We start from the raw sequence: 25,435 nt of genomic DNA on the forward strand, positions 1-25,435 counted from the left end.
AATGAGAAACACCAAATTTAGGAGGGAGCAATCTCAGCAAGGTGCTGGCTAAAGGAGATAGGACAAGCCCACAGGCTCTTCAAACCATTAGGCACATGGATCTAAAATGTGAAAGACCCAAAACAAATACAATGTGCCCATTTGATCCAACCTGGGCAGATGGTGTTAGGCTTTTTTTTTTTTTTTTTTTTAATGTTTATTCATTTTTGAAAAAGAGAGAGCACAAGCAGGGGTGGGGCGGAGAGAGAGGGGGACACAGATTCCGAAGCAGGCTCCAGGCTCTGAGCTGTCAGCACAGAGCCTGATGCAGGGCTCGAACTCACCGACCGCGAGATCATGACCTGAGCCGAAGTCGGATGCTCAACTGTCTGAGCCACCCAGGTGCCCGTTAGGCTTAATTTTAACATTATATATGCTTCACCTTCCCCACCCACCTTCATTTTTCTGTGGCCTCACCTCTCCCTCCATTTCTGCATTTATCTGTTTATGCGTCCTGTGTTCCCTCCCCCCCCCACGCCAGCTCTCAAGGGCAGGGACCTGAGTCAGCTTTGCGGTCTTCAGCTCAGGACGTTGCTGGGACTCAGGAGGTGCACATTTGTTGCATGAATGAGTATTTTTCCGTATGAGTGAATTAATTTGAAATAAAGGAAAAAAAATCGACCAAGTAGCCCTTGGGAGATTGGTGCCCACAGGCCCTGGGACTGGAGAAGCCCACGGCCTCAGCTGCCAACTGTTTGGGTTTAACGACGGCTTCATGGTTATACAACTGTTCACATTTCCAAAGTGCACTGACCCTGAAGATGTGGGGTGAGCAACGTGGAGGCTGAGATTTGCTTTAAAATATCTGCACAGAAACAGAGATCCCACTCACCGTTCAATGTGGGCTCATGAAGCTCTGTCCTACTCATCTCCCTATTCTGAGCCCCCGTGAAATCCTTACGAGAATTTTTTTAATGTTCACTTATTTTTGAGAGAGAGACACCTCGAACAGGGGAGGGGCAGAGAGAGAGAGAGAGACAACGGAATCCAAAGCAGGCTCCAGGCTCTGAGCTGTCAGCAGAGCCCGACATGGGGCTCGAACTCACGAACCGTGAGATCATGACCTGAGCTGAAGCCAGACGCTTAACCCACTGAGCCACCCAGGTACCCCTTATGAGAATTTTTTTCCTAACATAAAAAGAGCAGCTTTTTAGGGGGAGGATGGAGGGATGAACAGGCGGAGCACAAGACTTTTAGGGCAGTGAAAATACTCTGCACGATACCGTAGCGATGGAAACACATCATCTTACGTTGTCCAAACCCAGACAACGTACAACACCGAGCATGAACCACAATGTAAACCATGAACCAACCGCGGGTGACTGTGTAGTTCATTCATTGTAACAAATGCACCCCTCTGGCGGCGAAGATGTTGACAGAAGGGAGGCTGTGCACGCGCGGGGGCAGAAGGTATACGGGGAAATTGCCGTGCTTTCTGCGCAATTTTGCCGTGCGCCAGAAACTGCTCTTTAAAAAAAAGAGGAGGGGAGGGGGCGGTGTTTTAAAGTTGCCCCTGTCACCCCACCATGCTGGGCTCCCAGGGGGAATCTCGGCACCTGCCCTGCCCTTCCCCTCCCAAATGCCCCTCGCCCGGGGCGGGGGGGGGGGGCTTCTGTTCCATTCACCTAGAGGACAGCCTGGCACCACCAGGCGATGGGTAAATGCTTGATGGAGCCAGTCCTCCCCAGGGGGATGGAGCAGGCTCAGGCAAGCCAGGGGCTCCTGAGGTTCCAGGATCCCCAACCCAGCACCCCTCACACCAAGGGCTCCTCACACTCCTCCATCCCTAAGGAAAGGCACCATATGAGGACAAATGCCCACTTTATTAGCCAGCAGCTGGCCTGCAGGGCTCCCTAGGGCCCACCTTCATAGATCATACCTGCGACCTGCCCCCCCCACCCCCACCCCCGGGACCGTGGGGCAGATGGGGAAAGAGGAGCTACCAGGGACGGGGGGATGGCCTCACAGAGGCCTCATAAATACGAGAGGGTCACTGGCAGGGATGCAAAGGGGCTGGACGGCAGGGGCTCAGGGAAGGCGGGCTATCCCAGGGCGGTCCACGTCATGCGGTGCCCTGTGTCCGTGGGGGCCCCGGCTCAGCGTCTAGGCGGCACAGGGGGCTGTCGTACACCATCTGCAGGTTCACCTTGTGGCCCACCAGCTCCCGGATGTTGTTGATGCCGTATTTGATCATCGTTGGGCTTTGGGCGGGGAGGGGAGGAAACGGTTTTAACGCCACGTCAGGTCACGCTCTCCTCTGATCACACCCTCTCCGATGGCTCCCATCTCCTTCGACTAAAAGCTCGAGTTGCTGCCAGGGCTCACGAGGCCCTGGCGTGTCCTGTGTCCTGCCCCTTTCCCACCCTCATCTCATCTCACTCTACTGACTCACTCCCTCCTGCCACCTCGACCTTCTCAGTGTTCTCCAAACACAGCACGCACATTCCTGCCTCAGGGCCTTTGCACTGCCTGTTCCTGCTGACTGAACACCCTTCCCAATATTCCCCTGGCTTACTCCATTCACCTCCAGTCTTTGCTCAGATACCGCCTCTTCCTTGAAGCCTTCCCTGACAACCATGTCTCCTTAGTCCTCCCTGCTGCATTTTCTCTACAGCACTTACTGGCCTCAGACACACTCCAGACTTTACCTGTTCGATTTACTTATGTATCTTACTAATTATCATCCTTTTCACTGCACTACGACCTTAACTTTACAGAGGCAGGGATGTGTGCTGTCATCCTCATCGCACAGGACCAAGCATACAGCAGATGCTCACTAAAGGCTTATTGAGTGAATAGATGGATGGTGCTGGAGGTCTGCAGGCCCCCGGGCCCGTCAAGTCAGACACCCTGAGTGGTTTGGGCACTCACCGCTCCAGGGAGAGGCCCCAAGCAATGACTGACACGTTTTCGGGGAGTCCCATGGGCAGCAGCATCTCGGGGCGGAAGATCCCAGAATTCCCGACTTCCACCCACTTCCTCAGGCCTGTAGAAGCAGGAGAAGGACAGGACAGATCGTGTGGATGATGCTGGGTCTGGCAGTGAGCTTGGGAGTGGGCTTGGCAGTGAAAGGGACCCGGGCTGAGCGTAGGCAGCCTGAGACATCCCTCCCCCTCCCAGGACCAGGTTCCACCCTGACCTTGGTGGTAGCTGAACACCTCCATGCTGGGCTCCGTGTAGGGGTTGTAGGCCGGCTTGAAGCGCAGCTGGGTAATACCTGGGCAGGGGAAGCAGGGGAACAGAGGAGTGGAAGATGAGCCTGGCGGCCATGGCCTCCTCGGCCCCACTAACACCGCCCACCGTGGCCCTGCCTGCCTACCCAGCTTCGTGAAGAACTCCCGCAGGACGCCCATGAGGTGGCCTAAGGTGAGGCCGTGGTCAGCCACCACACCCTCGATCTGGTGGAACTCGGCCAGGTGTGTGGCATCTAGGGTCTCGTTTCGGAACACACGATCGATGGAGAAGTACTTGGCCGGTGTGAAGGGCTTCTGGGGGCGACAGGCAGGCCAGGCCCGGGAGTAGGTCAGAAGGTCGGTAGGACAGCCCCCAGCCTCCCCCACTGCCCAGGCTGAGCTGCACCTTCTGGGCCAGGCGGTAGAGGGCGCGGGCACTGGCCGACGTGGTGTGCGTGCGCAGCAGGTTTTTCCGGGCCTCTTCCAGCTTCCAGTTGTACTTGTACCTTCAGGAGGACAAATGGCAAGGCCACGTTGTGGCCTTCAGGTCCCCGACCTTCTTCCCCCATCCCGACACCCCGAAGCCCTGGGCCTGCCTCACCCCTGTGAGCCGTAGCCACCCTGAGAGTGGGTCCGCTTGACCCGATGGACGTAGTCCATTGGAAGCTGCAGGGCCTCAGCTGGATCTGGGCAGGACAGAGCATCACCTGGTCAGTCAAGGAGCATTTCTCAAACAGCCACTGCACAGAGGACAGACAGCAACACGTGCAGCTCCCACCCTCGCCACCCACGGCAGCCAGAGGGTGCTGGCGAACATCCCAGTCACATCCCTCCTCTGCCCAGAGCCCTCCGTCTCCCTGGGGGTGGGGGTGGGGGTGGGATGGGGGGAGATGACAAAGCTCGCTCTCTGGTGATGCGGTCCTGTCACCTCCCATTCCTTCCTAACTGATCACTCCCTCCAGTCACAGGGCCTCCCAGCTGATACGTCAGCATACCAGGCACATTCCAGCCTCAGGGCCTTTGCACTGGCCATTCTCTCCTGGAACTTTCCTTCCCAGATATGGTTCTCTCCCTTCTGTCCTTTGGCCTTTACTTAAACAAAGGGCTGATTTTAAATGGACAGCTCCTTCCCCTCCATGCCAGGTTCCACTGTGTTTACTGCCACCTTGCATGACTGCATTTACATAGGACTCGGGATTTGACATACATCTGTCCTACCAGGATGCAAGTCTCACCAGGGCAAGAACTGGTTTCATTCAAAGCTGTAACCCAGGTGTTTATTAAAATTTTTTTTTAACATTTTATTTATTTTTGAGACGGAGAGAGACAGAGCACGAACAGGGGAGGGTCAGAGAGAGAGGGAGACACAGAATCTGAAACGGGCTCCAGGCTCCGAGCTGTCAGCACAGAGCCCGATGTGGGGCCCGAGCCCACGGAGCTCGAGATCGTGACCTGAGCCGAAGTCGGACGCTCAACCGACTGAGCCACCCAGGTGCCCTGCGGTAACCCAGGTGTTTAATAAAGATCCTGGCACACAGGAGAGGCCGAACAATCACTTGTTGTGTGAATATGCGAATTCTTAAGATCCCTTTCCAGAAACATCATTTTGGTGCACCTGAAAAGCCTGACATCAAATCCCAGCTTCACTGCTCATAAGCCGTGTGACCCTGGCAGGCGATGTTCCTTCTCTGAACCCCGCTTTCCTCGTTTATAAAAGAGACCTAACAGCGGTACTTCCTACAATTGGCAGGAGAATTAGAACAGCGGCTGGCGTATGGTGAGTACTTAAGTTTTGGGGGCCATGGTAACTATGACAGCAATGCCACTGTTGCTCCTGGCCGGGTAACAGGCACCCAACTCAGTGGCCTCCCCTGCCTTCCTGCGCGGGACGATGACAATCACTGTGGAAAGTCATTCAATTTCAGACAGTACTAAGCACTGCGAAAAAAAGAAAAAAATGGGAACCAAGCTTAGAAACTAGGGACAAGGGATGTTTTGAACTTGGGGGGACAAAGGCATGTCAAGGTGGCCTCTATGAGGTGACACATTAGCAGAGCTCTGATGCTGCAGCCCACCTCGAAGACCTGGGAGAAGATGGTCCTTGGCCGAGAGCTGCCTGGCAGCACGGGCCAGGGCCACGAAGTGGGCAGGACAGGACGTGGGAGGAAGTCACAGAGGTCAACGGGCCCAGCGGGCCACAGCGAGGATGGAGTTTATTCCGTAAAGTAAGTACGCCACTCCAAAAAGTTCTGCCCGGGCCTGGCGCCTCTGATGGTGGCGCCCACCCCACCTACCTCGAAGGAAGAAGGTGTCGTGTTGGTCACGTGCTGGGTGCTGCTGGGGCTGGAAAAGTGCATCAAAGTTCCAGAAGGAGCTCTCGATGAAGTTGTCGGTCGGCATCTCCGTGAACCTGGAGGGAGATGAAGCCTGACCGTCTGGCCTGCGCCCTGTGGCTGGGCCGGCCCCACCCCCGGCCCTGTGCTCACCCCATCTCCAGGAAGATCTGCCGGAACTGCGTGCGGACCTTGAGCAGAGGGTGCAGGTGGCCGCTATCTGGGAGGACGCCATGGGCCAAGAAATTGTACGGCTTGAAGGGCCGGTCCCGCCAGGAGCCGCTGTCAGAGGATGCAGGGCACAGGGGCCTGGTGAGGGCTGCCCTCCCTCCCCGACCTACCCCAGTCCCTGGGGCCACTCCCTACCTGGAGATCATCTCTGGGCTCAGCTCCGTCTCCTGTTTGGAGATGCTGGTACTGAAGGCACTGCCTTTGCTCACCCAGTAGGTCTTCAGGGTCCTGAGGCCAGAGGAGAGGAGGGGTTGCCCACTGTCACCTCTTTCCAGAGGCCTCCCGTGAACTCCTATCTGAGGCTGACCCCAATACTCCCCACTCAGTCGCTCCACTTTATTTTCTTCCCAACATTTATCGTCACCGGAAATTCTCTTATTTGGCCCACACCTACATTGCTGTGCCCATTCACTTATTCGTTCAACAAGCACTTAACGAGAATCTACTATGTGCCAGGACCTGTTCAAGGTACTTAAGCACCCAGCTGAGTAAGAATAATAGGTCAAGTCTCAAGGGTTTATCCCGTGCCAGGCTCTTTTCTCTTCCACTGCAATCATCCCACTACTTTGTGAAAAGAGGTCATTTTACAGATGGGGAACCTGAGGCCCAGAAAGATCGAATGCCTTGGCAAAGGTCACCCAACCAGTGAGTGCCAGGAGCCCGGACCTGGATTGGGCAGCCCTCCTCCAGTCTGTGTTCTCATCACCACTATGCCACTTGGTACCTGCTCAAAGGGTACATCAGCCCTGTGAGAGCAGAGCCCCCAGCCTGTGCAGGTCCCAGCATTCAATCAATTTCAGACACTGAAATCAGAGCCGTAAAGGAAATAAACGTGGCACCCAGAATGGAAAGTATAAGCGAGCAGCTTTTACGGAACTCAAAGGGAGAGATCGGTGTCAGGATGGCCTCTTTAAGGTGACACACAGGCACAGGTGTGATGCGCAAGCTTGGCTTAAGAGAAGACAGTTCTCGGCAGAACTCGTGGCATGAGCAAAGGCCCTGAGGCGGCACGAACCTGGCATGAGTGCTTGACAACCATAGGGTAAAACACAGCTTGGAGGACACTGACGGCACTGCCCCAGTGTGGGCAGGACGGCGCCCTCCCCCCATTCCTCCGGGGCCACACAGGTGATGGCTGGTGGGAAGGGGGCACCCACTCACACTTCGGTCAGCAGTTTCCTCTTCCTGAGCTCACTCCTTTCCTTCTCACCCAGCTTCTCAGCCTGCCCACCCTGGACCAGTTGGAGCCGCCGCTGCACCTCGTCCTCCACGCTGTCCACCTGCCGTGATGACGACAGGGGTGAGGCACCGTGAGGGCCAGGTGCCCATGTGCACACCTGCCCGCCTGTACGCGGGGACTCACCACTCGGAACACACGGGGCCCATCAGCTGCACTCTTATCCACGCGGATCCACTTGTTGGACATGGCCTTGCTGAAGCCCACCTTGCCGCTGGGCAGTCGCTGGGGGAGTGAGGCCACAGTAAGTGGAGCATGGGGCCACCTGACCCCGTCACCTCCCTGGGCCTTGTCCCTAGGCCCTTACCATAAGCTCGCTCTGGGCCAGGCCCTCCGGGGGGATGCTGCGAAACACCCGGGCCTCATGGCTGCCCTCCCGGGCTATCTCCTCGCCCTCAGCGGTAAGCTCCCAGCGCTTGGTGGAACGCAGCTCAGCCTCAATGATCTGCAGGGAAATGGGGGAGGGGGCACGCACAGAGACAGGGTTCAGAGCCAGGCACGCCCTCACCGCAGCACTGGGCTTGCAGAGTGCCCGAAGCCTGCCTCACATCCGAGCTGCACCACTTCCCAGCTGAGTGACTGCCCCTTGCTGAGCCTCAGTTTCCCTTCTGTAACATGCAGATAATGAGAGATGGCTCACACCTCCCAGAGCGAGGTAAAGTGCTAAGAATGCTACCTAGCCAAAAAATAAACCCGACTGCTTTCGAATCCAAGAAAGATTTTTAAGGTCCCAGGTGAATTGACTTGTCTCCACATTTGACGTGTTCACATCTCAGCGCCCGGAGTGTCAGAGAAGGGCCCCCGTGTCCACATTACACACAGGGACCCAAAGCTCCGTGGTAAGGATGGGTCCAGGTCATGTAAAGAGGGGCAAGGCCGGCTGGGGCCCATAGGGCTTAGCTCCCTTTTCATTCTAATTCCCAGCTCTGCTCCTCACTCCCTGTGTGAACTTGGGAAAGTTGTTAAACTTCCCTGAGCAAGTTTTCTTATCCACAAGAGAAGGGTGTGATGGGCTCTACCACAGGAAGTTTTCTTGACAAGTAACGCATTCAGTAAGCAGCAAATGCTGCATAAATCCTAACCACTGTTCCTATCGTTGTTATTACCATCTCTGCTGTTAGACTGAACCACATTAAATAGCCACTATTTAGCCTTCTGTGCCCAGCACAAGTCAATTCCACATCAAACAAGGTACTGTCACCCCACCCAAGATACCTTTCCTGCACTGATAACCTCAGGATCTGCAGCCTGAATACTCAATTTCTTTGTCTTTTAAAAATCTTGCTAATGTTTATTCATTGTTGAGAGAGAGACATAGCACGAGCTGGGGAGGGGCAGAGAGAGAGAGGGAGACACGGAATCCGAAGCAGGGTCCAAGCCCTGAGCTGTAAGCACAGAGCCAGGTGTGGAGCTCAAACTCGTGAACCAGGAGATTATGACCTGTGCCGAAGTCAGATGTTCGACTGAGCCACCCAGGCTCCCCTGAATGCTTAATTTCAAGTCCAGGTTTGCCTGTCCCTTCTCATGACGCTGATCAAGTTACCGACCAGTGCTCAGAAACTGTCACATCTGCAAAGCGGGCGTAACAGTGCTATCATGCTCTGGTTATGGCAAGGACTAGATGATAAATGAAGTTGAGACCAAAGCGGGGCACAGAATATGAGCTCAATGAATACATACCCCAGTTATATTTTCTGATTCCTAGCCTTGAGGATCCAACCTCCTGGGGGGCCTACAGGCCTCTCGGAATCTCCTCTTATGGCTCTATCACCTTTCACTTGTCCAAGTCAAAAAGGCTGGGCTTCATCCACGCTCCCCCTGCCTTGCCAGGAATCCCCTCTCCCTTCCACCCGCCTCCCTACAGCCAGACACCATGCCCTCTACCCTGGGGATGTGCCAGCCTCTGCCTTCCTCCCCTCACCACCAGTCCTGCCCCTGCCAATCCTTCCCCAAAGTGATGCAGACAGCACATACATCTGACTGGTTCCAGCTCCCCCAGTACCCCCATGAGATAAAGACCTACGAGGCCTTGTAAGTTTTGGCTCTACTAATGCCTTTCTACGCCTGTTTCCCGTTCCCACCATTGATCCTGAAGCTTTCCTCCTCAGTGCAGAGGCCCGACTCGGCTGCCACCTCCTCCAGGACGTCCTCTTTGACTCCCCAGGCTGGGCCAGCTGTCACCTCTGGGTTGCCTGTGCTCCCTCCATCACTCTGCAGGTCACCTGAGGGTCTCCCTCATTAGATCGCAATCTCCGCGAGGGCAGGGACCGCCTCTTCCTGGTCCACCATCGTGCCCCTCGCCCCCGCCAACTCTCTCTCAATGGACATTTACTGCGAACGGAACGTCAGCGCTCCCGGGCTCTCACTTGGTTCCGACTCCCTGCCCGCGCACCCCAGGATGGACTCCTGAAGGACTCCTCAAGAAGCAGTGCCTTCCAGGCAAGAGGACTGCAGGTACAAAAGCGAGAAGGCCAGGCATCACGGGCCCGACTTACCTCTCCCAGCGCCTGCAGGCTCTTCACGGCGCCCACCACTGCCTGGTGCTCCACGCCCAGCTTAGCCGCCAGCTCCGCGCTGTCCAGGCCGCCATCGGCCGCCGCCAGCTGCCTCAGCAGCACCTCCGCCACCGGGCCGTCCGCCATGGCTGTGCCCAGCGTGCTCGGCGTATCCCGCCGGAGCCTGAACAACCGGAACCGGAACCGGCGCCGGGAGTGTGTGTCGCCATCTTGAGCGTGGCGGACCTTGTGCCGGGCTCAGAATGCCGCCATCTTCAGTGTGGCGCTGGAAACTTAGGGAGTGGGAGGGACACCGTGCCCACCTCCACCCTAGCTGGAATAGTGGTGATTGGTGGACTAGAGAGGCCAAATTGCAAACCTCAAGGACAGAATCACAGAGTTGTTTTAAGTGTCACCCAGCCCCACCTCCAGCAGGCGGTGTGACCTTGGACTTCTGTCTCTCTGTGCCCAGGAGCCCCCTGCCTTTCTGCATTGGCCTGTGGGAGGGCTGTAGGTGGTGGGCTTCAGGGACAGTCATTCCCTGGTCAACTACTTTTAAGGTCCCCCCCCCCCTTAATTTTTAGTGTTTATTTTTAAGAGAGAGAAAACAAACAGTGGGGGGGGGGGGGGGGGGAGAGAGGGAGAGAGGGAGAGAGAATCCCAAGCAGGCTCCACACTGTCAGCGCAGAGCCTGGCTGGGCTCGTTCCCACAAGCTGTGAGATCATGACCTGAGCCAATAGCAAGAGTCAGACACTTACCTAAGACACTCAGGCGCCCTTTTAAGTTTTTAAAGGGAGACTAGGTAGGGACTATCCTTATATACAAAGGGGAGAGGGAGTCAACTAAAAATAGTTACAGTCAAGGTAGCAGCTAACCTACGTGGACATCCCTGTGTGCTCTGCCCAGTGCTAAGTGCTTCAGGTGTGTTTTTTCATTTTCCCAAAAACTTTGATACAGATATTGACATCATCGCCATTTCACAAACGTGAAAATGGAGGCTCCAGAGGGTGGTATGTTCTAGCAACAAACAGTTGCTAGAGATAGTGCCAGAAACTATAAACACCTCCGATCCCACCCCCCATCCCCGAATGCCCGGAGAAGATCAATGTCAGGGCAATAATGCATACTCGAAACCACTTCTGGCCCATAGAGATAGAATGCGGGACACAAATCTGATTTTAAGCTTTCTAGTAGCAGTGTCAAAAACAGAGTGGGTGAAATTAATTGGAAGAATTTACCACACTTGCCAGGTCCAAATGATTATTTCCATACTTACTATAAAATTACTAATGAAATACTTCACATTCTTTTTCCATACTAAGTCTCCAGAATCTGATGAGTGCTTTTACGGTTATGGCACATCTCGGTTGGGACAAGCTACATTTCAAATGGTCCACCGTCACGTGTGGCCAGTGGAGATTATAGTAGGCAGTGTAAGTAGATTCTAATCACATTTATGCCACTCACCCAAATCGCTTAATCTTTCCGTGCCTGTTTCCTTGCCTGGATAGAGATGCTATAAACGCAGGTTATTTAAGTGAAAATACTACCCACGCACGTACACGTACTTGCTAAGAGTCAACTGTGTGGAGCACGTGACAAGTGCGATTCTAAGCAGAACACCTGTACTCATTTAACCATCACGATTACTATTGGAGCCTGGAAAATGGGTTTACGCACATCACCCAATCCTGACCCTACGATAAGCTCCTGATAAAAATTCAGGATGTGTGTCCCTCAAAGTCCCTTCTTAGCTTCAAAGCACTTTCTTCCTGTTTTGTTTATTGAAGTCCTCCAAGAGCCTTTCCTTCTTTCTGTCACATAGCGAGTAGGTTTTAAGCCTGCCGGGTGCCAGGTGCTGCAAGAGACATTGGGGGATGGTAAAGTGAATAAGACCGTCTGAGTGTCTACAATCGAGCAGGAAGCACCAAGCTCATGTGTGCATGACATATGGCGGGAGGGAGGGAAGGCTGGAGGGTCAGTGGCAGGCCTGCAGTGGCCACCCCAGATTGGGGCTTCTCATGACCAGGGATTGGTGGGGGGGGTCAGGTTGAGTCCCCACCACTATCCCCAAAGCACCCCCCCCCCCAGCTTTTGCCAGGATTCCCCATTCCAAGCCCACGTTCCCAGGTCCAGAGCCTGTTTGCTCAGGGTTTGGGAAACCCCCAGCCTTCCTTCCTGCTTCCTGCAGCTTGGGGGCAGGGAGATGGTGTCTGTCACTGTCAGTCACGTGCCTTTGGCTTCAGAAGACTCTAGACTCAGGGGTCCTGCCCATCTCCCTTGGACTTTATCTTCCCCACCATCTGTCTCTTTTTTTCCTCCCCAACGGAACCCCCATCCTCTCTTCTTTAGCCGTTTAATTGCAAAAGCCAGGCCGTTTGTGGGAGACCACAGGCAGCGACCCCTTTACTGGCTGAGGGAGGGGTAAAGGAGAGGCCGCAATTAGAGGAACAACCCTACCCCACTCTGGGAACCACAGCCTATAGTCACATCTTGGAGCCTTCTGGGCTTCCTTCCCTCTGTCCCAGGACAACCCTAACAGCACTGAAAGCGGTTTTGTAGGGCGGCACCTAGCCAAAGTTTCTCCTCCTAGCCTCTTAGGGGCTCCTGTGTCTTCAGATGCTAAGTGACTTGCCCCGGTCACACAGCAGCAGTCTGACAGGCGGCCAGGGCACTAGGGGCCAGAGGGGAGAGAGCTAACATTTTACTCTCTGGCCTGCAAGGCTGTGGCACCGGGACGAAGTGAAGACCCAAGGACTCGGCCTCTGAGCTCAGGCGCCCTCTGCCCCACCGTGGCCCGGGGCGGGGGCGAGCGAGAGCGAACGCGTCAGTAGGGGCTCCCCAACTGCAGGGTAGAAAGTGGCTGGGAAAACCTTGCCCACCCTTACCCGCAGAGGGGACGAGAGAAGGCGAGCTGGGGCAGGACCCTGGTCCTGAGCAGTGACAGCGGCACTCGCGCGCGTTCTTTAAACTCCCAGATCGGGAGCTAAGCGCGCGGGCTAGGGCGGGGTTGGGTCGAGGTCTGGTCACATGACCTGGCCAGAGGGGCTCGAGGCCCCCACCACATCGGTGGGCGGCCCCCACAACGCGTGGTCGTCCTTCATTGGCCAGTTGTATGGCCAATAGAAATCGGCCATCTGGGAACCCTGCGTTCCGAGGCACATACTAACCTGCTCAGACGACAAGGACCCAATGGAAAGTCAGGGCCGTGACCACTGACCAATCATAAGGTGCGGAGGGCGGGACAAGAGGCCGGGCCAGGTTGGTTTGAGAGACAGTAGGGTATAAAAACGCGCGGCCGGCGGCAGCGTCCGTCCCTACTGCAGAGTCGCCGCCGGAGGAGAGGTTTAAAGGGCCCGCGCGCCGCCGCCCCCTCGGCCCGCCATGCTGCTACCCGTGCCGCTGCTGCTCGGCCTCCTCGGCCTGGCCGCCGCCGAGCCCACCGTCTACTTCAAGGAGCAGTTTCTGGACGGAGGTAAGGCCTGGTCCCGCCTCGAGGCCGCCGCGACGACGAAAGCGGTCCCCCAGCCTAGATCTGCGTTGTCGCTTGTAATTACTGCTTAGAGGGCCAATACGGTGGCCTCCGGGGACTAAAGCCGCAGGCGATCCTCCGTTGTGTGTCCCTTGGGGAGCGTCGAGGGTGCAGCGGACTCTCGCGGCGTGAGTTAGGGTTTGGCGGAGGATCCTTTAAGCCATCCGAAGTGTCAAACTAGAGGTTGGGGCGGGGGCAGTCGGGGGTTATCCCTTTTCCAATCCGCAGCAGTTTGAGGCTACTGGCAGATATTCGGTGGGGGTGGAGTGGGTCAGTACGGCCGCACTGAGCCTGCCCCTTTGATCCTCTAGAGGGGTGGACCGACCGCTGGATTGAATCCAAACACAAGTCAGATTTTGGTAAATTTGTTCTGAGTTCCGGCAAGTTCTACGGTGACCAGGAAAAGGATAAAGGTAAGAGCCTGGCGGAGTTGGGGGGGGGGGGGCGGTGATCGGATTCAGGGGGACTTCCTGGAGGAAGCTCTTGCACACGACAGACACAGCCTGGGATCCCCATGAGCAGGGCAGGGGGGAGGAAGGGGCAGTGGTTTGTACAGCCAATACTTAGGGTCTATGGAGGTTGGGGCTGAGCCATGACCTCACTCTGGTCTCTTGCTAGGGCTGCAGACAAGCCAGGATGCCCGCTTTTATGCCTTGTCGGCCAGATTTGAGCCCTTTAGCAACAAGGGCCAGACGCTGGTGGTGCAGTTCACAGTAAAACACGAGCAGAACATCGACTGTGGGGGCGGCTACGTGAAGCTATTTCCAGAGGGCTTGGACCAGACGGACATGCACGGAGACTCTGAATACAACATCATGTTTGGTGAGGGGCCCCGCCCTGGTGCTGACCTCTGATTAGTTACAGGGAGACTTAAATGTCAAGGACCCTTAAAGCTGGTGACAGGTAGTTTTGAGGATATGGACTGTATTTATGTAGTTGAGGCTGGCCTTGGGAGGGGAAACGAGAGGATTGCATTGTTATTTGTTGGTGTGAAACTGTTAATTTGTGGTGTTTTATGTAGTTATTTCCTGATATTAGCTGTATCAGATTCTAGAGCTCTGGTTGGTTGGTTGGTTATTTCCTTTTTGAAAGTTTCCACCTACGGCCCCTTAGAGCCCGTCAGAGGCTGATTCCTGTGTTGTGACCCTTTGCAGATCTGTATTTAAGAACCAAGTCTTGCTTTGTAAAGGGGGGGGGGGGGGGGCGGGGAGCTTTGCTACGGTGGGCATCCTCTTGTTCTAACTGGACCAACTCTTCACGTAGGCCCGGATATCTGTGGCCCTGGCACCAAGAAGGTTCATGTCATCTTTAACTACAAGGGCAAGAACGTGCTGATCAACAAGGACATTCGTTGCAAGGTGTGACTGGGGGTGGTGACAAAAGGCGGATAGGGGAGTGTCAGAGGCCAGCCTGGTGGGCGGGGCCGCTCATCTCCCACTCTCTTCAGGATGATGAATTCACACACCTGTATACGCTGATTGTGCGGCCGGATAACACCTATGAGGTGAAGATCGACAACAGCCAGGTGGAGTCGGGCTCCTTGGAGGATGATTGGGACTTCTTGCCTCCCAAGAAGATAAAGGATCCTGATGCTGCGAAGCCTGAAGACTGGGACGAGCGGGCCAAGATTGATGACCCCACAGACTCCAAGCCTGAGGTTGGTGTTTGGGCAGGTTCTCCCTACATGGAGGGTGTAGAGGACAGCTGGGTTGACTGACCTCTCTGTGTACCTTCAGGACTGGGACAAACCCGAGCACATTCCTGACCCTGATGCTAAAAAGCCAGAGGACTGGGATGAAGAGATGGACGGAGAGTGGGAACCACCAGTGATTCAGAACCCTGAGTACAAGGTGGGGCTCTGAGCGGGGTTGGGGGGACGCACAGTGGGGAGTATGCTGACCCCCACTCACCCACTGGTTACCTTCCCCTTCTGCAGGGCGAGTGGAAGCCCCGGCAGATCGACAACCCAGATTACAAGGGCACTTGGATCCACCCAGAGATCGACAACCCCGAGTACTCTCCTGATAGCAACATCTATGCCTATGAAAACTTTGCTGTCCTGGGCTTAGATCTCTGGCAGGTGAGACCGAGGGGATACCTGGAGCACTTCACAGGTTCAGGGTCACCCAGGAGGAAAGGGACGGTAGCATTCAACCCCGAGCTGGTCTGATCCAAAAGTAGTGCTTTTTCTGAAGAATTTCGTGGTCTGTCTTATGGAGCGCTCATAGCACTCTCTTTGAGGTTTTGCTTATTTATGTGCCAGCTACCATTTTCAGTCCTTTTATGCAAAGGAGCTTGTTCAACTGTCCTCAACAACTAGAAGTTAATTGGATTACCCCATTAGAAAATTAGTTTCACCGACGCTTGGTTGGCTCGGTTGGTGGAGCATGCGACTCTTGATACTTGGGGGCGTGAGTTCAAGCTCCATGTCAGGAGTAGAGCTTGCTGAAAGAATATAAATAAACGGATAAATAAATGTGACTTTTAGAAAAAAATCAAAGGAAGAAGATTAATTTTAGAGAGACCAGGTTGACGTTTTATTCACTGACAAATATTCTGTGCCTAGAATGGTGCCTGGGTGGTAGAAGGTACTGGAAAGATATTTGAACAAGGGACCGAGACCCCATTTTACAGATGAAGAAAGTGAAGGGCCTTGTGTAGTGGTCCTGGGAACAGAGGGGGTGGGAGCGTTGTCCCCTCTGACCACCCGTCCACCCATCTTCCTGCCCCCAGGTCAAGTCTGGCACCATTTTTGACAACTTCCTCATCACCAACGACGAGGCGTATGCAGAGGAGTTTGGAAACGAGACCTGGGGTGTCACGAAGGTGGGACCAGGGTCTGATCCTGGGCTAGGGGGTGGGCAGGTCTGGTGGGTGGGGGCCCGGCCCTGAAGTACGGGTGTGGTGTGTGTACAGGCGGCGGAAAAGCAGATGAAGGACAAGCAAGATGAGGAACAGAGACTAAAGGAGGAAGAGGAGGATAAGAAGCGTAAGGAAGAGGAGGAGGCAGACAAGGAAGACGAGGAAGACAAGGATGAGGAGGACGAGGACGAGGATGAGAAGGAGGAAGAGGAGGAGGAAGATGCTGCCACTGGCCAGGCCAAGGACGAGCTGTAGGGGCCACACCACCGCCTCCAGGGCTGGACTGAGGCCTGAGCGCTCCCGCCGCAGAGCCGGCTGCGCCAAATAATGTCTCTATGAGACTGGAGAACTTTCATTTTTTCCAGGCGGGTTGTGATTTGGGGTGGATTTTGGTTTTGTCCCCCCCCCCCTTTTTTTTTTTTTAAACTGGTGTTTTGTCTTTGATTCTCCTTAGTCCTTATTCCTGATCCTCCTCTTTCTTGATTGACATCTTTGCCTTCTTCTGTCCCCTTCTCTCCCCAGATCCCTTAGTTCCCCTCCAACCTGAGGGGGCAGGGGAATGTGGAGGAGAAGCCCCAGGCCCGAGACTCCATCTGCTCTCCTTCCTGGATCCCAGAGGGGGGCAGGAGAAGAGGGTGGCATCCCCAGCCCCCCCCAGCACTGAGGAAGAACAGGGCTCCTAGGGCCTGAGCTCTGACCCCTACCCACCACCTCCCTTCCTCCCCTGCTCCCAGGACTGGGCCACTTCTGGGTGGGGCAGTGGGTTCCAGCTCGGGTCACACTGAGAATGTAAGAACTACAAACAAAATTTCTATTAAATTAAGTTTTGTGTCTTCCTTCTGTGTCTCCTTCTGGGGGATGGGACTCGAGTAAGGCTCATTTTTCAGCAGCTGAAGTGTTGATTAAATGTCTCATAAGGTGATAGGAGTTGTTGTTTACCCCCACAACCCCAAACCAGTCGGAGGAGAGCAATTGTTAAGTGCCATTACAGATACTCCACATGAGAACTCGTTGAGTCTCTGCACTGAATTGGTGTTTGTTTCTAATACCAGTTCGGTTTGAGGCTGTGTGCCAGAATTCAGTAAGAGATAGAGCAGGGCTATGAACCCACACCTTAGCACCATTTCATGCCATCCATTGGACACTCATCCATATATACTTATTTAAAAAAAAAAAAAAGACTTTTTCTTAACGTTTATTTTTGAGAGAGTGAGCATGAGTGAGGGGGGTGGGGCAGCACAGAGAGAGAGGGAGACAAAGAATCCAAAACAGGTTCCAGGCTCAGCCGTCAGCACAGAGCCCTGCGCAGGGCTCGAACTCCTAAACTGCAAGATGGTGACCTGAGCCGTCGGGTGCATCATCAACTGAGCCACCCAGGAGCCCCTTAACCACATTGTAAAAGTCTCAGCTGGTGTTAAAAGCCATTCCTTTTATAATCGTGAATATAGGTTCAAAGGTGGTAAATACTTGGCTGGTGGTCTTTAAATTCTTGGAGGGAAAGAGATGGTCCCATGGGGGGGATGGTACAGAGATGACCGGTCAAGGAAGTCTAGGCCTCTGAGGCTCTCCTAGGCCCATCTCTTGTTGGGGACCACAAGGCTGTCACTGAAGTCCTGTAAGTAGGCTGGAGCTCATGTCCCTTGTTGCAGGGGAGAGGCAAGAAGTCCTCAACGGCTTGCCCTCTGGTGGAAACATCTAGGCTTGGTGTGCTGTAGAGGAGAAGAACAGCAGGACCTTGTTACAGTTGAGCAATGCCTGAGGTATCTGGTAACTGCCTGGTGCTGCGCTTGGGTTGAGTGCTTGGAAACTAAAGAGCAGGTTTGGAGGCAGGAAGTGATTCAGGATGGGAAGGCCACCTAGTAACTGGGAGATAAGCCCAACCTTGCTTCCAACCAGTCCCACGAAACAGCATATTCAGCTTAGGCTAAGCAATCCTTCAAGTCCATATTCATTGGATGGTTCACCATGCTTACCCTACTGTGTTCTGTGGTCCAGCCCCACCCCTCTGGGAGGCCTCTAGAATTGATGTATCCAGGAAAAGTTGGTGGAGAGATTCTGTATTCAGTGTAGGGAGGCCTTGAAAAGTGAAAGTTTACTTAAATAATTGGGTCAGACTGGGGATACTGGGGTGAACAAAGTGGTCAGGGAAGGAGCAAGAGAGAGATGGGGCACCCAGGAACTAGTACTGTAGGTTCATTCCCAAAATCCAACTCTCCCTCAGTAACGAATGAGGCCACAAAATGCCAGTCGTTCCTGTTTCCGCAGCCAAATGTGGTTTCTCGAATTTTTATTTAATTGTTGGTGACCTTTGGAGTATTTTTTCCAGCCCTGAGTAAGGGTTCCTGTGAGGGTGGCCAGACCAGAATAAAACTCATTTGGAAGACAAAAATGAAGTTTTTATGGAAGAGATATAAATATCCATAAGTACATGAAAAACTGTTCAATGTAATCAACAAACTCATAGGAGCACGAAAGTGGGGTCGTCGGAGCCATTTTGTGGCTGTATGACGTCACCGCTAACGGGCATGGCGTCACTCGCAGGAAACCACGTGACGTTATGCGCGCTGATTGAGAAGCGGCTCGCTCCGACCCCGGGCGCAGACTGTAGTCTGCGCATGCCTGGCCAAAGGGCTCTCTCTTGCGCATGCCTACCAAGGCTAAGGGGGCGCGCGCAGGTCACGTGCTCTGGTGGTCGGCGCGCGCACCGCCTGCCCCGGAAGCGGTCGGCTCGCGGCGCGGCTGGGCGCTAAGATGGCGGCGGCGTGAGTTGCATGTTGTGTGAGGATCCCGGGGCCGCCGCGTCGCTCGGGCCCTGCCATGGCCGTCACCATCACACTCAAAACGCTGCAGCAGCAGACCTTCAAAATCCGCATGGAGCCTGACGAGACGGTGGGAGCCGGACCGGAGCCTGGGGGCGGGAACGATGGGGGCCGGGGGTGGGTGGGGGCGGGGAGGACGGGCTCCCGACTGGAGGGGCGGGGTGGACGGCGCGGGCAGGGCCCTGCCCACCCCTCCCTACTCGCCTGGCTCCCGAGCCTCCCTCTGGTTCTCGGCCCAGCCCCCAGCGACTCGTGCTGATGGCGTTTGTGGGCCGGTCTCTGGACGAGGCCCCACCCCCCGGGGCACCCATCAGGCCCCGTCTCCAATGTCAGTGCCCTCGCGGGTCGCTGGAGCCGCTGGCTCCGATTCCCGGACAGGCCACGCTCTTCCGGACGGGAGCTCCGAGTTCGTAGCTTTGCAGGCGTCTCCTTGGGACGTTGGTGGCCGAATTTGGGAGTAGTGACCAGGAGATTCCAAGTAGTGACGGCAGTGACGATGAAAATGATAAACCATTTGACTTTCAGTGATCCATGTTTGTTGGTTGGTGGTTTGTTCTTTACCAGCCGCTGAGCGTTTTAGTGTTAATCGAACTAAATCTGCAAAACAGGCTTGTCATTTGAGCACTCTTGACTTATCCACCACGTTTTACAGATGTGGAAATTTAGGAATGAGAAAACTTTGTCACCATTAGAAAAGCAAGTAATAGCAGGATAGAGATTGAAATTTGGTTTTGCCTCAGGTGAGAGCCCGTGGCGTAAACATTATGCTGCGTTTTTAGTTGAAAAGAGACTTAGGACCTAAGAAATATATTGAGTGTCTAAACTCTGTTTGGTACTTTTTGCACAACTAGCTCATGAAGGAGACATCGAAGTACACTTTTTGTAGAAGAGGAAGAAGCACTCATTTTTTGACTAGCCCAACGGTTTGATTTTGGGCAAGCTACTTAATTTTTTCTCTGTGTCTGTGTTTCCTCAAGTATAGAATAAGGCTAACGATACCTGTTTTATGCAGCAATGAGGTTTTATAAGTGATGTGTATACATAGTATGTACGTAAGGCGTTTTTGGAAAAACAGCGCTGTCATCAGCGTGCAGTGAAGAATCTTACTTCTTTTTCCTTCTATGTTTAGCATACTTTACATCTTTTGAAGTTACGTTTGTTTTGTTTCCCTCTTCTCACATTAGTGTTATCTCCACGAAAGCAGGGACTTCGGATGAGTTTTGTTCCTTGCTCTGTGCTCAGTACCTAGAACAGCGCCCGGCATGTCATAAGTGTTGAGGAAATGCTCCGTTGCATGGTGGGATGAGCAAATAAATTTGAATCTGGTGTTCTTGACCATGAAGCTTAGCCTCTGTGCCATCGAAGCTTGTGGTGTCTTTCCCTCCGCTTCCCTCTGCCCCCAGAAGAAAGAATCTTGAGGTTTGCAATGAGTGTGCCCTTCCTTCCAGGTGAAGGTTCTAAAGGAGAAGATAGAAGCTGAGAAGGGTCGTGATGCTTTCCCCGTGGCCGGACAGAAGCTCATCTATGCTGGCAAAATCCTGAGTGATGACGTCCCCATCAGGGACTATCGCATCGACGAGAAGAACTTCGTAGTCGTCATGGTGACCAAGGTGGGTGAAGTGTGCTGGTTGGGGGTGGGGGGTGGGTGAATTAGCTGGGGAGTTGGTAAAGAGCCTGTGTGCCCCAGAGAGATTAGCTATGAATAGGGCGGGGCAGAGACAGGATGGGATGTTGGGGCTAGATAGGGATATTGATGCCTGCTCCTTTTTCTGGGTGTCACAGGCCAAAACTAGCCCAGGCACTTCAGTACCCCCAGAGGCCTCACCCACTGCTGCCCCGGAGTCCTCCACATCCTTCCCTCCGGCCCCTGCCTCAGGCATGTCCCAGCCCTCACCTACTGCCAGAGAGGACAAGAGCCCGTCAGAGGAATCAGTCCCCACGACATCTCCGGAGTCTGTGTCAGGGTAAGGCAAGGGAGCAGCAGCCCCAACTTGGGCCCTGTCCTCCCAGTACATTCCAACGCCCTCATACATGTTCCCACATATCTGGGGGAGGGCAAGCACCGGAAGTCAGGGTCCGATTTCTCTCTCTTGAATTTGCAGCTCTGTTCCCTCTTCAGGTAGCAGCGGGCGAGAGGAAGACGCGGCATCCACGCTAGGTGGGTGGGTGGTCCCCAGGGCAGAAGCAGTTGGGTGCCCCAGCCAGCAGCTGGGCCTTGTGTGGGTGTGGGAGGGCCTGGGAGCTGCCCTTTCCTTTCCTTGGTGACCCAGGCCTTGCTGCTCCTTCCACAGTGACTGGCTCTGAGTATGAGACGATGCTGACAGAGATCATGTCCATGGGCTATGAGCGGGAGCGGGTCGTGGCCGCCCTGAGAGCCAGCTACAACAACCCCCACCGAGCCGTGGAGTATCTACTCACGGTGAGGTGGGGCTGCTGCCTCCTGGGGAGGCCTCAAGGGAGTACTCGGGCTTAAATACCTTAACGGGTGGTGAGAGAGGCAAAACCTGCCCTCAGAAGCTTTGGGGTTGTGGTTCCAGCCAGGAAAGGCTTCCTGCAGGAGCTTGGACATGAGCGGGTGGGGTGGGCCTGGGGAGGGCAGGGCCGTGCGTGCAGGAGGGGGGCAGCGGGCAATCTGCGCATTAGAACTAAATAGGACCCCTGACAGGGAATTCCTGGGAGCCCCGAGCCAGAACATGGTTCTGTCCAGGAGAGCCAGGTGTCGGAGCAGCCAGCCACGGAAGGAGGTGAGCGGGTTGGGAGATGTGCATGTGGGGTGTCTGTCAAGGCATCTGACTCCCCCGCTCGCGAGCTTCTGGGAGTCCAGCATGGCGTCTGACTCCACACCTTCCTCCTGCCGGCAGGAGAGAACCCCCTGGAGTTCCTGCGGGACCAGCCCCAGTTCCAGAACATGCGGCAGGTGATTCAGCAGAACCCAGCACTACTGCCCGCCCTGCTCCAGCAGCTGGGCCAGGAGAATCCTCAGCTTTTGCAGGTGCGGCCCTGGGGGTGGAGGGAGCCAGGGCAGGCACCACCTCCACTCCCCGTGCGGGTGTCACGGCCCCAGAAAGCTAGCCTGGCCTGGCCTGGTATGTGGGAGTCTCTGTTTGGAAAGCAGGTCTGATGCCCCCTGATGCTCCAGGCAGTGTGATGCTCTGCTTGGTTTCATGTAATTTTCCCAAACATCCTGTGAGGTGTAAGTGCTGTTGTCCTCCTCTCTAATGGAGGCAGATGCCAGAAGTTTGGGGTAGTCTGGCAGCTGGTGTGGTGTGTGTCTGCCTCCAGCCTCTGGGTCCTTTGTGTCTGGCTTCCATACACTTGGTGCATCATAAGCGCCCACCGGGTTGCGTGGCACTGCCCAGAACCACCGTGTCCCAGTTGGCTCTGGGACCACTGTGCTCAACGAGGCTCTACCCGGCCGTCGAAGGTTCCTGTGCACACGGGCAGTGGCCCCTGGGTGTGACAGGGTTTTCTGGATCCTCTGTGAAGGTCTCCCTCTCTTGGTTTAAGACCTGTCGTCTGCTGCTTCTCTACTTCTCACTCCGTCTCTTGTCCTGGCTCCTCCTTTTTACTTTCCCCAGATGTTGTAGGGCACAGGCTGCACACCTCTGTTGTCTTTATTTAGTCCTCCCTGCATATCGTCTTGGGCAGTGATGTCCCCCAAATCGACGTGACCAATCTGGACCTCCAAATGTTACGATCCTTCTAAAATTTTCTTTTTTTTTTTTTTAAATTTTTTTTTTTTTCCAACGTTTTTTATTTATTTTTGGGACAGAGAGAGACAGAGCATGAACGGGGGAGGGGCAGAGAGAGAGGGAGACACAGAATCTGAAACAGGCTCCAGGCTCCGAGCCATCAGCCCAGAGCCTGACGCGGGGCTCGAACTCACAGACCGCGAGATCGTGACCTGGCTGAAGTCGGACGCTTAACCGACTGCGCCACCCAGGCGCCCCTAAAATTTTCTTTAGTGTTTATTTTGGGGCGGGGGGGGGGGGGGGGGAGAGGAAGACACAGAATCGGAAGCAGGCTCCAGGCTCCGAGCTGTCCACACAGAGCCCAGCACGGCGCTCGAACTCACAAACCACGAGATCATGACCTGAGTGGAAGTCAGATGCTTAACTGACTGAGAGCAATCCAGGTACTCCTAAAAGTGCTTTCTAGAGGTCTAAGACTTCAGAGCAGACCCTCTTCTCATGCCTCCCCTTCCCTGCAAGGACCAGCCTGGGGTTGCTTGAGCCTCAGGCCCTGGGGGCTTGCTGGGGTCACCCATCACCTGTCTTGCCAGAACATCTCACTCAGCCCAGCCCTTCTCCCAACCTCTGTGGCTGCCACCTCATCTCCCACCTGGTTTCCTGGCAGCCACCACCCAGGCCTTGGCTTCTGCACCGCCCCATGGTCCATGCTGCACCAGGAGCCAGATTCCTAAAAGAGCACTCTTTGCCTTGAAATTAAAAACTGTCACACATAGGGGTGCCTGGGTGGCTCAGCTGGTTAAGCGTCCGCCTTCAGCTCAGGTCATGATCTCACGGTTTGTGGGTTCGAGCCCCACCTCACGCTCTGCTGACAGCTCACAGCCTGGAGCCTGCTTCAGATTGTCTGCCTCTCGTTCTGCCCCTCCCCCGCTCACGTTCTGTGTCTGTCTCCCAGAAATAAATAAATAAATAAATAAATAAAGTCACATGTAAATAGAGTTGTAGAACACCTGGGTGAGTTAATGTTTTTAAAAAGTATACGGATCACATCTTTTGCTGTTTAACCATCACTGTGGTGTTCCCTCATACTAGAAAGAACACAGGTCTGGTCCCTGCACCTTCCTCTCCAATCTCATCTTTTGTTTTGTCCCCTTTTTGTTCTTTTACTCTGTTCATGCCACACGGGTCTTCTGTTTCTGGGATTTGCCAAGTACATTTCTACCTCCAGGCCTTTGCACTTAATTGTTCTATCTGGAGGAAATTTCCCTTCCCCTCCTACAGATCACAGACCTCCCTTTCCTGGCAGGCAGTGTTTTTTTTCTAGCCCAGCGTTTACCCTACTGAATGCTGGGGCCACTATTTACATTGTAAATCGTTATCCACTCGTTTGCTTGTTCACGGTCTATCTTCCTACCCTGGAACATCAGCTCCACCAGGATGGGTCCTGTATCCACCATTATGTTGCTGTTTGGCCAGAACAGGCACCCTTTAAATATTTGCTGAATGAATGAAAAAGGACTAAGGACCTGGGGAGGAAGGCATCAAGGGCTAGGAGTCACAGTCTCGTTTTCTCCGTCTCACACAGCAAATCAGTCGGCACCAGGAGCAGTTCATCCAGATGCTGAACGAGCCCCCCGGGGAGCTGGCAGACATCTCGGACGTGGAGGGTGAGGTGGGCGCCATAGGTGAGGAGGCTCCGCAGATGAACTACATCCAGGTGACGCCACAGGAGAAGGAAGCTATAGAGAGGGTGAGAGGCCTGGCTGAGGGGTGACTTCCCTGGTGGGCCGGGCCCTCACCCCCTGCTCACACCTGCCCATCTTCCCACAGTTGAAGGCCCTGGGCTTCCCAGAGAGCCTGGTGATCCAGGCCTACTTCGCTTGTGAAAAGAACGAGAACTTGGCAGCCAACTTCCTCCTGAGTCAGAACTTTGAGGACGAGTGATGCAGGGAGGCCAGGCCCCCCCCCCCACCTCCCCACCCCCCCAGCTCCAAAAAGTTTTATAAAAGAAAAAAATATATATATATTCATGTTTATTTAAGAAGTGGAAAAAAAATCAAAAACCTTAAAAAAAAAAAAAAAAACCAACTTCCCACCCTCCCAAAGTGGCTCCTATTCCCATCTTGGCCTGAGAAGACCCAGGCCAGACAGCTGTCCCTGATCCCCCGCCCCAGCCCTGCCTGCTCCAAGAAACTGGCAGGACTGGAGGCGACAGATGGGCCCCTCTTGGCCTCTGTCCCAGCTCCCTGCGGCCAGATGGAGAGGCGGCTGCCTGCTTCCCCCTCCCCCAAAGAGCCCCTGAGACCTCCCCCCCCCGCCCGCCTTCTTCCAGGGTGAGGGGAAGCTGGAGCCCCAAACTTTGATCCTCCATTGGAGTGGCCCAACCTTTCCATCTCGGGTGAGCACCTCGGGAGGCCTAAGGATCCCTTCTCTAGTCTGGCCTTGGCCTCTGGCCTGCATCCCTTTGCTGGGGAGGAGGAGGCCTGGCTTGTCCTGCCTGGGGAGGGGGTAACATCAGAGCTGCTTCGGAGGTCGAGGCCACCCCCACCCCAGGACAGAACGTGTCTCTGATAAAGGTTTTGAAGCGAATAAAGTTTTAAACGCTCGTCCTGTGGTGTGTGCCTACTGGGGCTTCCTACTCTGGCTCCTCTGGGTCTGGGGGCCGGTTGGGCACAGGTGATACAGCGGTGCCAAGAAGGGGCAGTGGTCTGTCAGCCTCTGCAGACTGGGGCTCCCCGTCTCCACACCCTCCTTTGAGGCCAGCTCGTTCCCAGGCAGTGGGCCCCAGCCCCAATTTAGCCTTGGAAGGGCTGCTTCTCCCTGCCCACCGCCCCCCCCCCCCCCCATCAGCACCACAGTCTGTTTTGGCTACACTTCCCCCCTTAGTAATTGGCTAATTACTGGAGATTAATGTTGGTAAACAGAAGCCTTCTTCTCCTCTGCCATCTGCTCCTCCATTATTTCCCCACTGCGTCTCTCTTTCTCCCCCTGAAGCCTGAGCTAGCAGGGCCCAGAGTCCCCGAG

General features: G+C 54.7%; 3 protein-coding genes across 4 annotated transcripts; 2 read left to right on the forward strand and 1 right to left on the reverse strand.

Moving 5' to 3' along the window:
- Positions 1–1,843: 1,843 nt before the first annotated feature.
- FARSA (phenylalanyl-tRNA synthetase subunit alpha) lies at positions 1,844–10,299 on the reverse strand. Of its 2 annotated transcripts, none has more exons than XM_053896631.1 (13): positions 9,509–10,299; positions 7,321–7,458; positions 7,140–7,238; positions 6,938–7,056; positions 5,912–6,004; positions 5,699–5,827; positions 5,507–5,622; positions 3,814–3,919; positions 3,619–3,718; positions 3,359–3,527; positions 3,179–3,256; positions 2,911–3,025; positions 1,844–2,240 (listed from the first exon to the last, which is right to left on the reverse strand). In XM_053896631.1, the coding sequence occupies exons 1-13, from the start codon at positions 9,653–9,655 to the stop codon at positions 2,102–2,104; spliced, it is 1,548 nt and encodes a 515-aa protein (XP_053752606.1). In that variant the 5' UTR covers positions 9,656–10,299; the 3' UTR covers positions 1,844–2,101. The 2 variants fall into 2 exon arrangements, with proteins under 2 accessions (XP_053752606.1, XP_053752607.1); XM_053896632.1 differs by having other exon boundaries at positions 3,814–3,898; positions 9,509–10,298.
- Positions 10,300–12,817: 2,518 nt separating this feature from the next.
- On the forward strand, positions 12,818–16,739 carry CALR (calreticulin). Its single transcript, XM_019427543.2, has 9 exons — positions 12,818–12,984; positions 13,353–13,454; positions 13,660–13,863; positions 14,305–14,399; positions 14,489–14,698; positions 14,778–14,891; positions 14,978–15,121; positions 15,775–15,867; positions 15,958–16,739. Exons 1-9 carry the CDS (start codon positions 12,894–12,896, stop codon positions 16,156–16,158), a joined length of 1,254 nt encoding a protein of 417 aa, XP_019283088.2. The 5' UTR covers positions 12,818–12,893; the 3' UTR covers positions 16,159–16,739.
- Positions 16,740–18,604: 1,865 nt separating this feature from the next.
- On the forward strand, positions 18,605–25,016 carry RAD23A (RAD23 homolog A, nucleotide excision repair protein). The gene is made up of 9 exons (XM_019427540.2): positions 18,605–18,792; positions 20,171–20,332; positions 20,505–20,686; positions 20,825–20,880; positions 21,014–21,141; positions 21,388–21,466; positions 21,584–21,714; positions 23,997–24,161; positions 24,242–25,016. The coding sequence occupies exons 1-9, from the start codon at positions 18,721–18,723 to the stop codon at positions 24,353–24,355; spliced, it is 1,089 nt and encodes a 362-aa protein (XP_019283085.1). The 5' UTR covers positions 18,605–18,720; the 3' UTR covers positions 24,356–25,016.
- Positions 25,017–25,435: the final 419 nt, after the last annotated feature.

The sequence above is a fragment of the Panthera pardus genome, unplaced genomic scaffold (genome assembly GCF_024362965.1).
Source record: "Panthera pardus isolate Hobbes unplaced genomic scaffold, ASM2436296v1 HiC_scaffold_8, whole genome shotgun sequence".
Lineage (NCBI taxonomy): Eukaryota > Metazoa > Chordata > Mammalia > Carnivora > Felidae > Panthera > Panthera pardus.

Excerpts from the sequence above, each read along its gene's own strand:
- FARSA (XM_053896631.1), bottom strand. The coding sequence starts at position 9,655 with ATGGCGGACGGCCCGGTGGCGGAGGTGCTGCTGAGGCAGCTGGCGGCG. Across the intron at positions 7,459-9,508 it reads GCCTGCAGGCGCTGGGAGAG|ATCATTGAGGCTGAGCTGCG; the intron begins GTAAGTCGGGCC and ends ATTTCCCTGCAG. Across the intron at positions 3,257-3,358 it reads GGAGTTCTTCACGAAGCTGG|GTATTACCCAGCTGCGCTTC; the intron begins GTAGGCAGGCAG and ends TCCCCTGCCCAG.
- CALR (XM_019427543.2), top strand. The coding sequence starts at position 12,894 with ATGCTGCTACCCGTGCCGCTGCTGCTCGGCCTCCTCGGCCTGGCCGCC. Across the intron at positions 12,985-13,352 it reads GGAGCAGTTTCTGGACGGAG|AGGGGTGGACCGACCGCTGG; the intron begins GTAAGGCCTGGT and ends TTGATCCTCTAG. Across the intron at positions 13,864-14,304 it reads TGAATACAACATCATGTTTG|GCCCGGATATCTGTGGCCCT; the intron begins GTGAGGGGCCCC and ends CTCTTCACGTAG.
- RAD23A (XM_019427540.2), top strand. The coding sequence starts at position 18,721 with ATGGCCGTCACCATCACACTCAAAACGCTGCAGCAGCAGACCTTCAAA. Across the intron at positions 18,793-20,170 it reads GCATGGAGCCTGACGAGACG|GTGAAGGTTCTAAAGGAGAA; the intron begins GTGGGAGCCGGA and ends CCTTCCTTCCAG. Across the intron at positions 20,687-20,824 it reads TCTCCGGAGTCTGTGTCAGG|CTCTGTTCCCTCTTCAGGTA; the intron begins GTAAGGCAAGGG and ends TTGAATTTGCAG.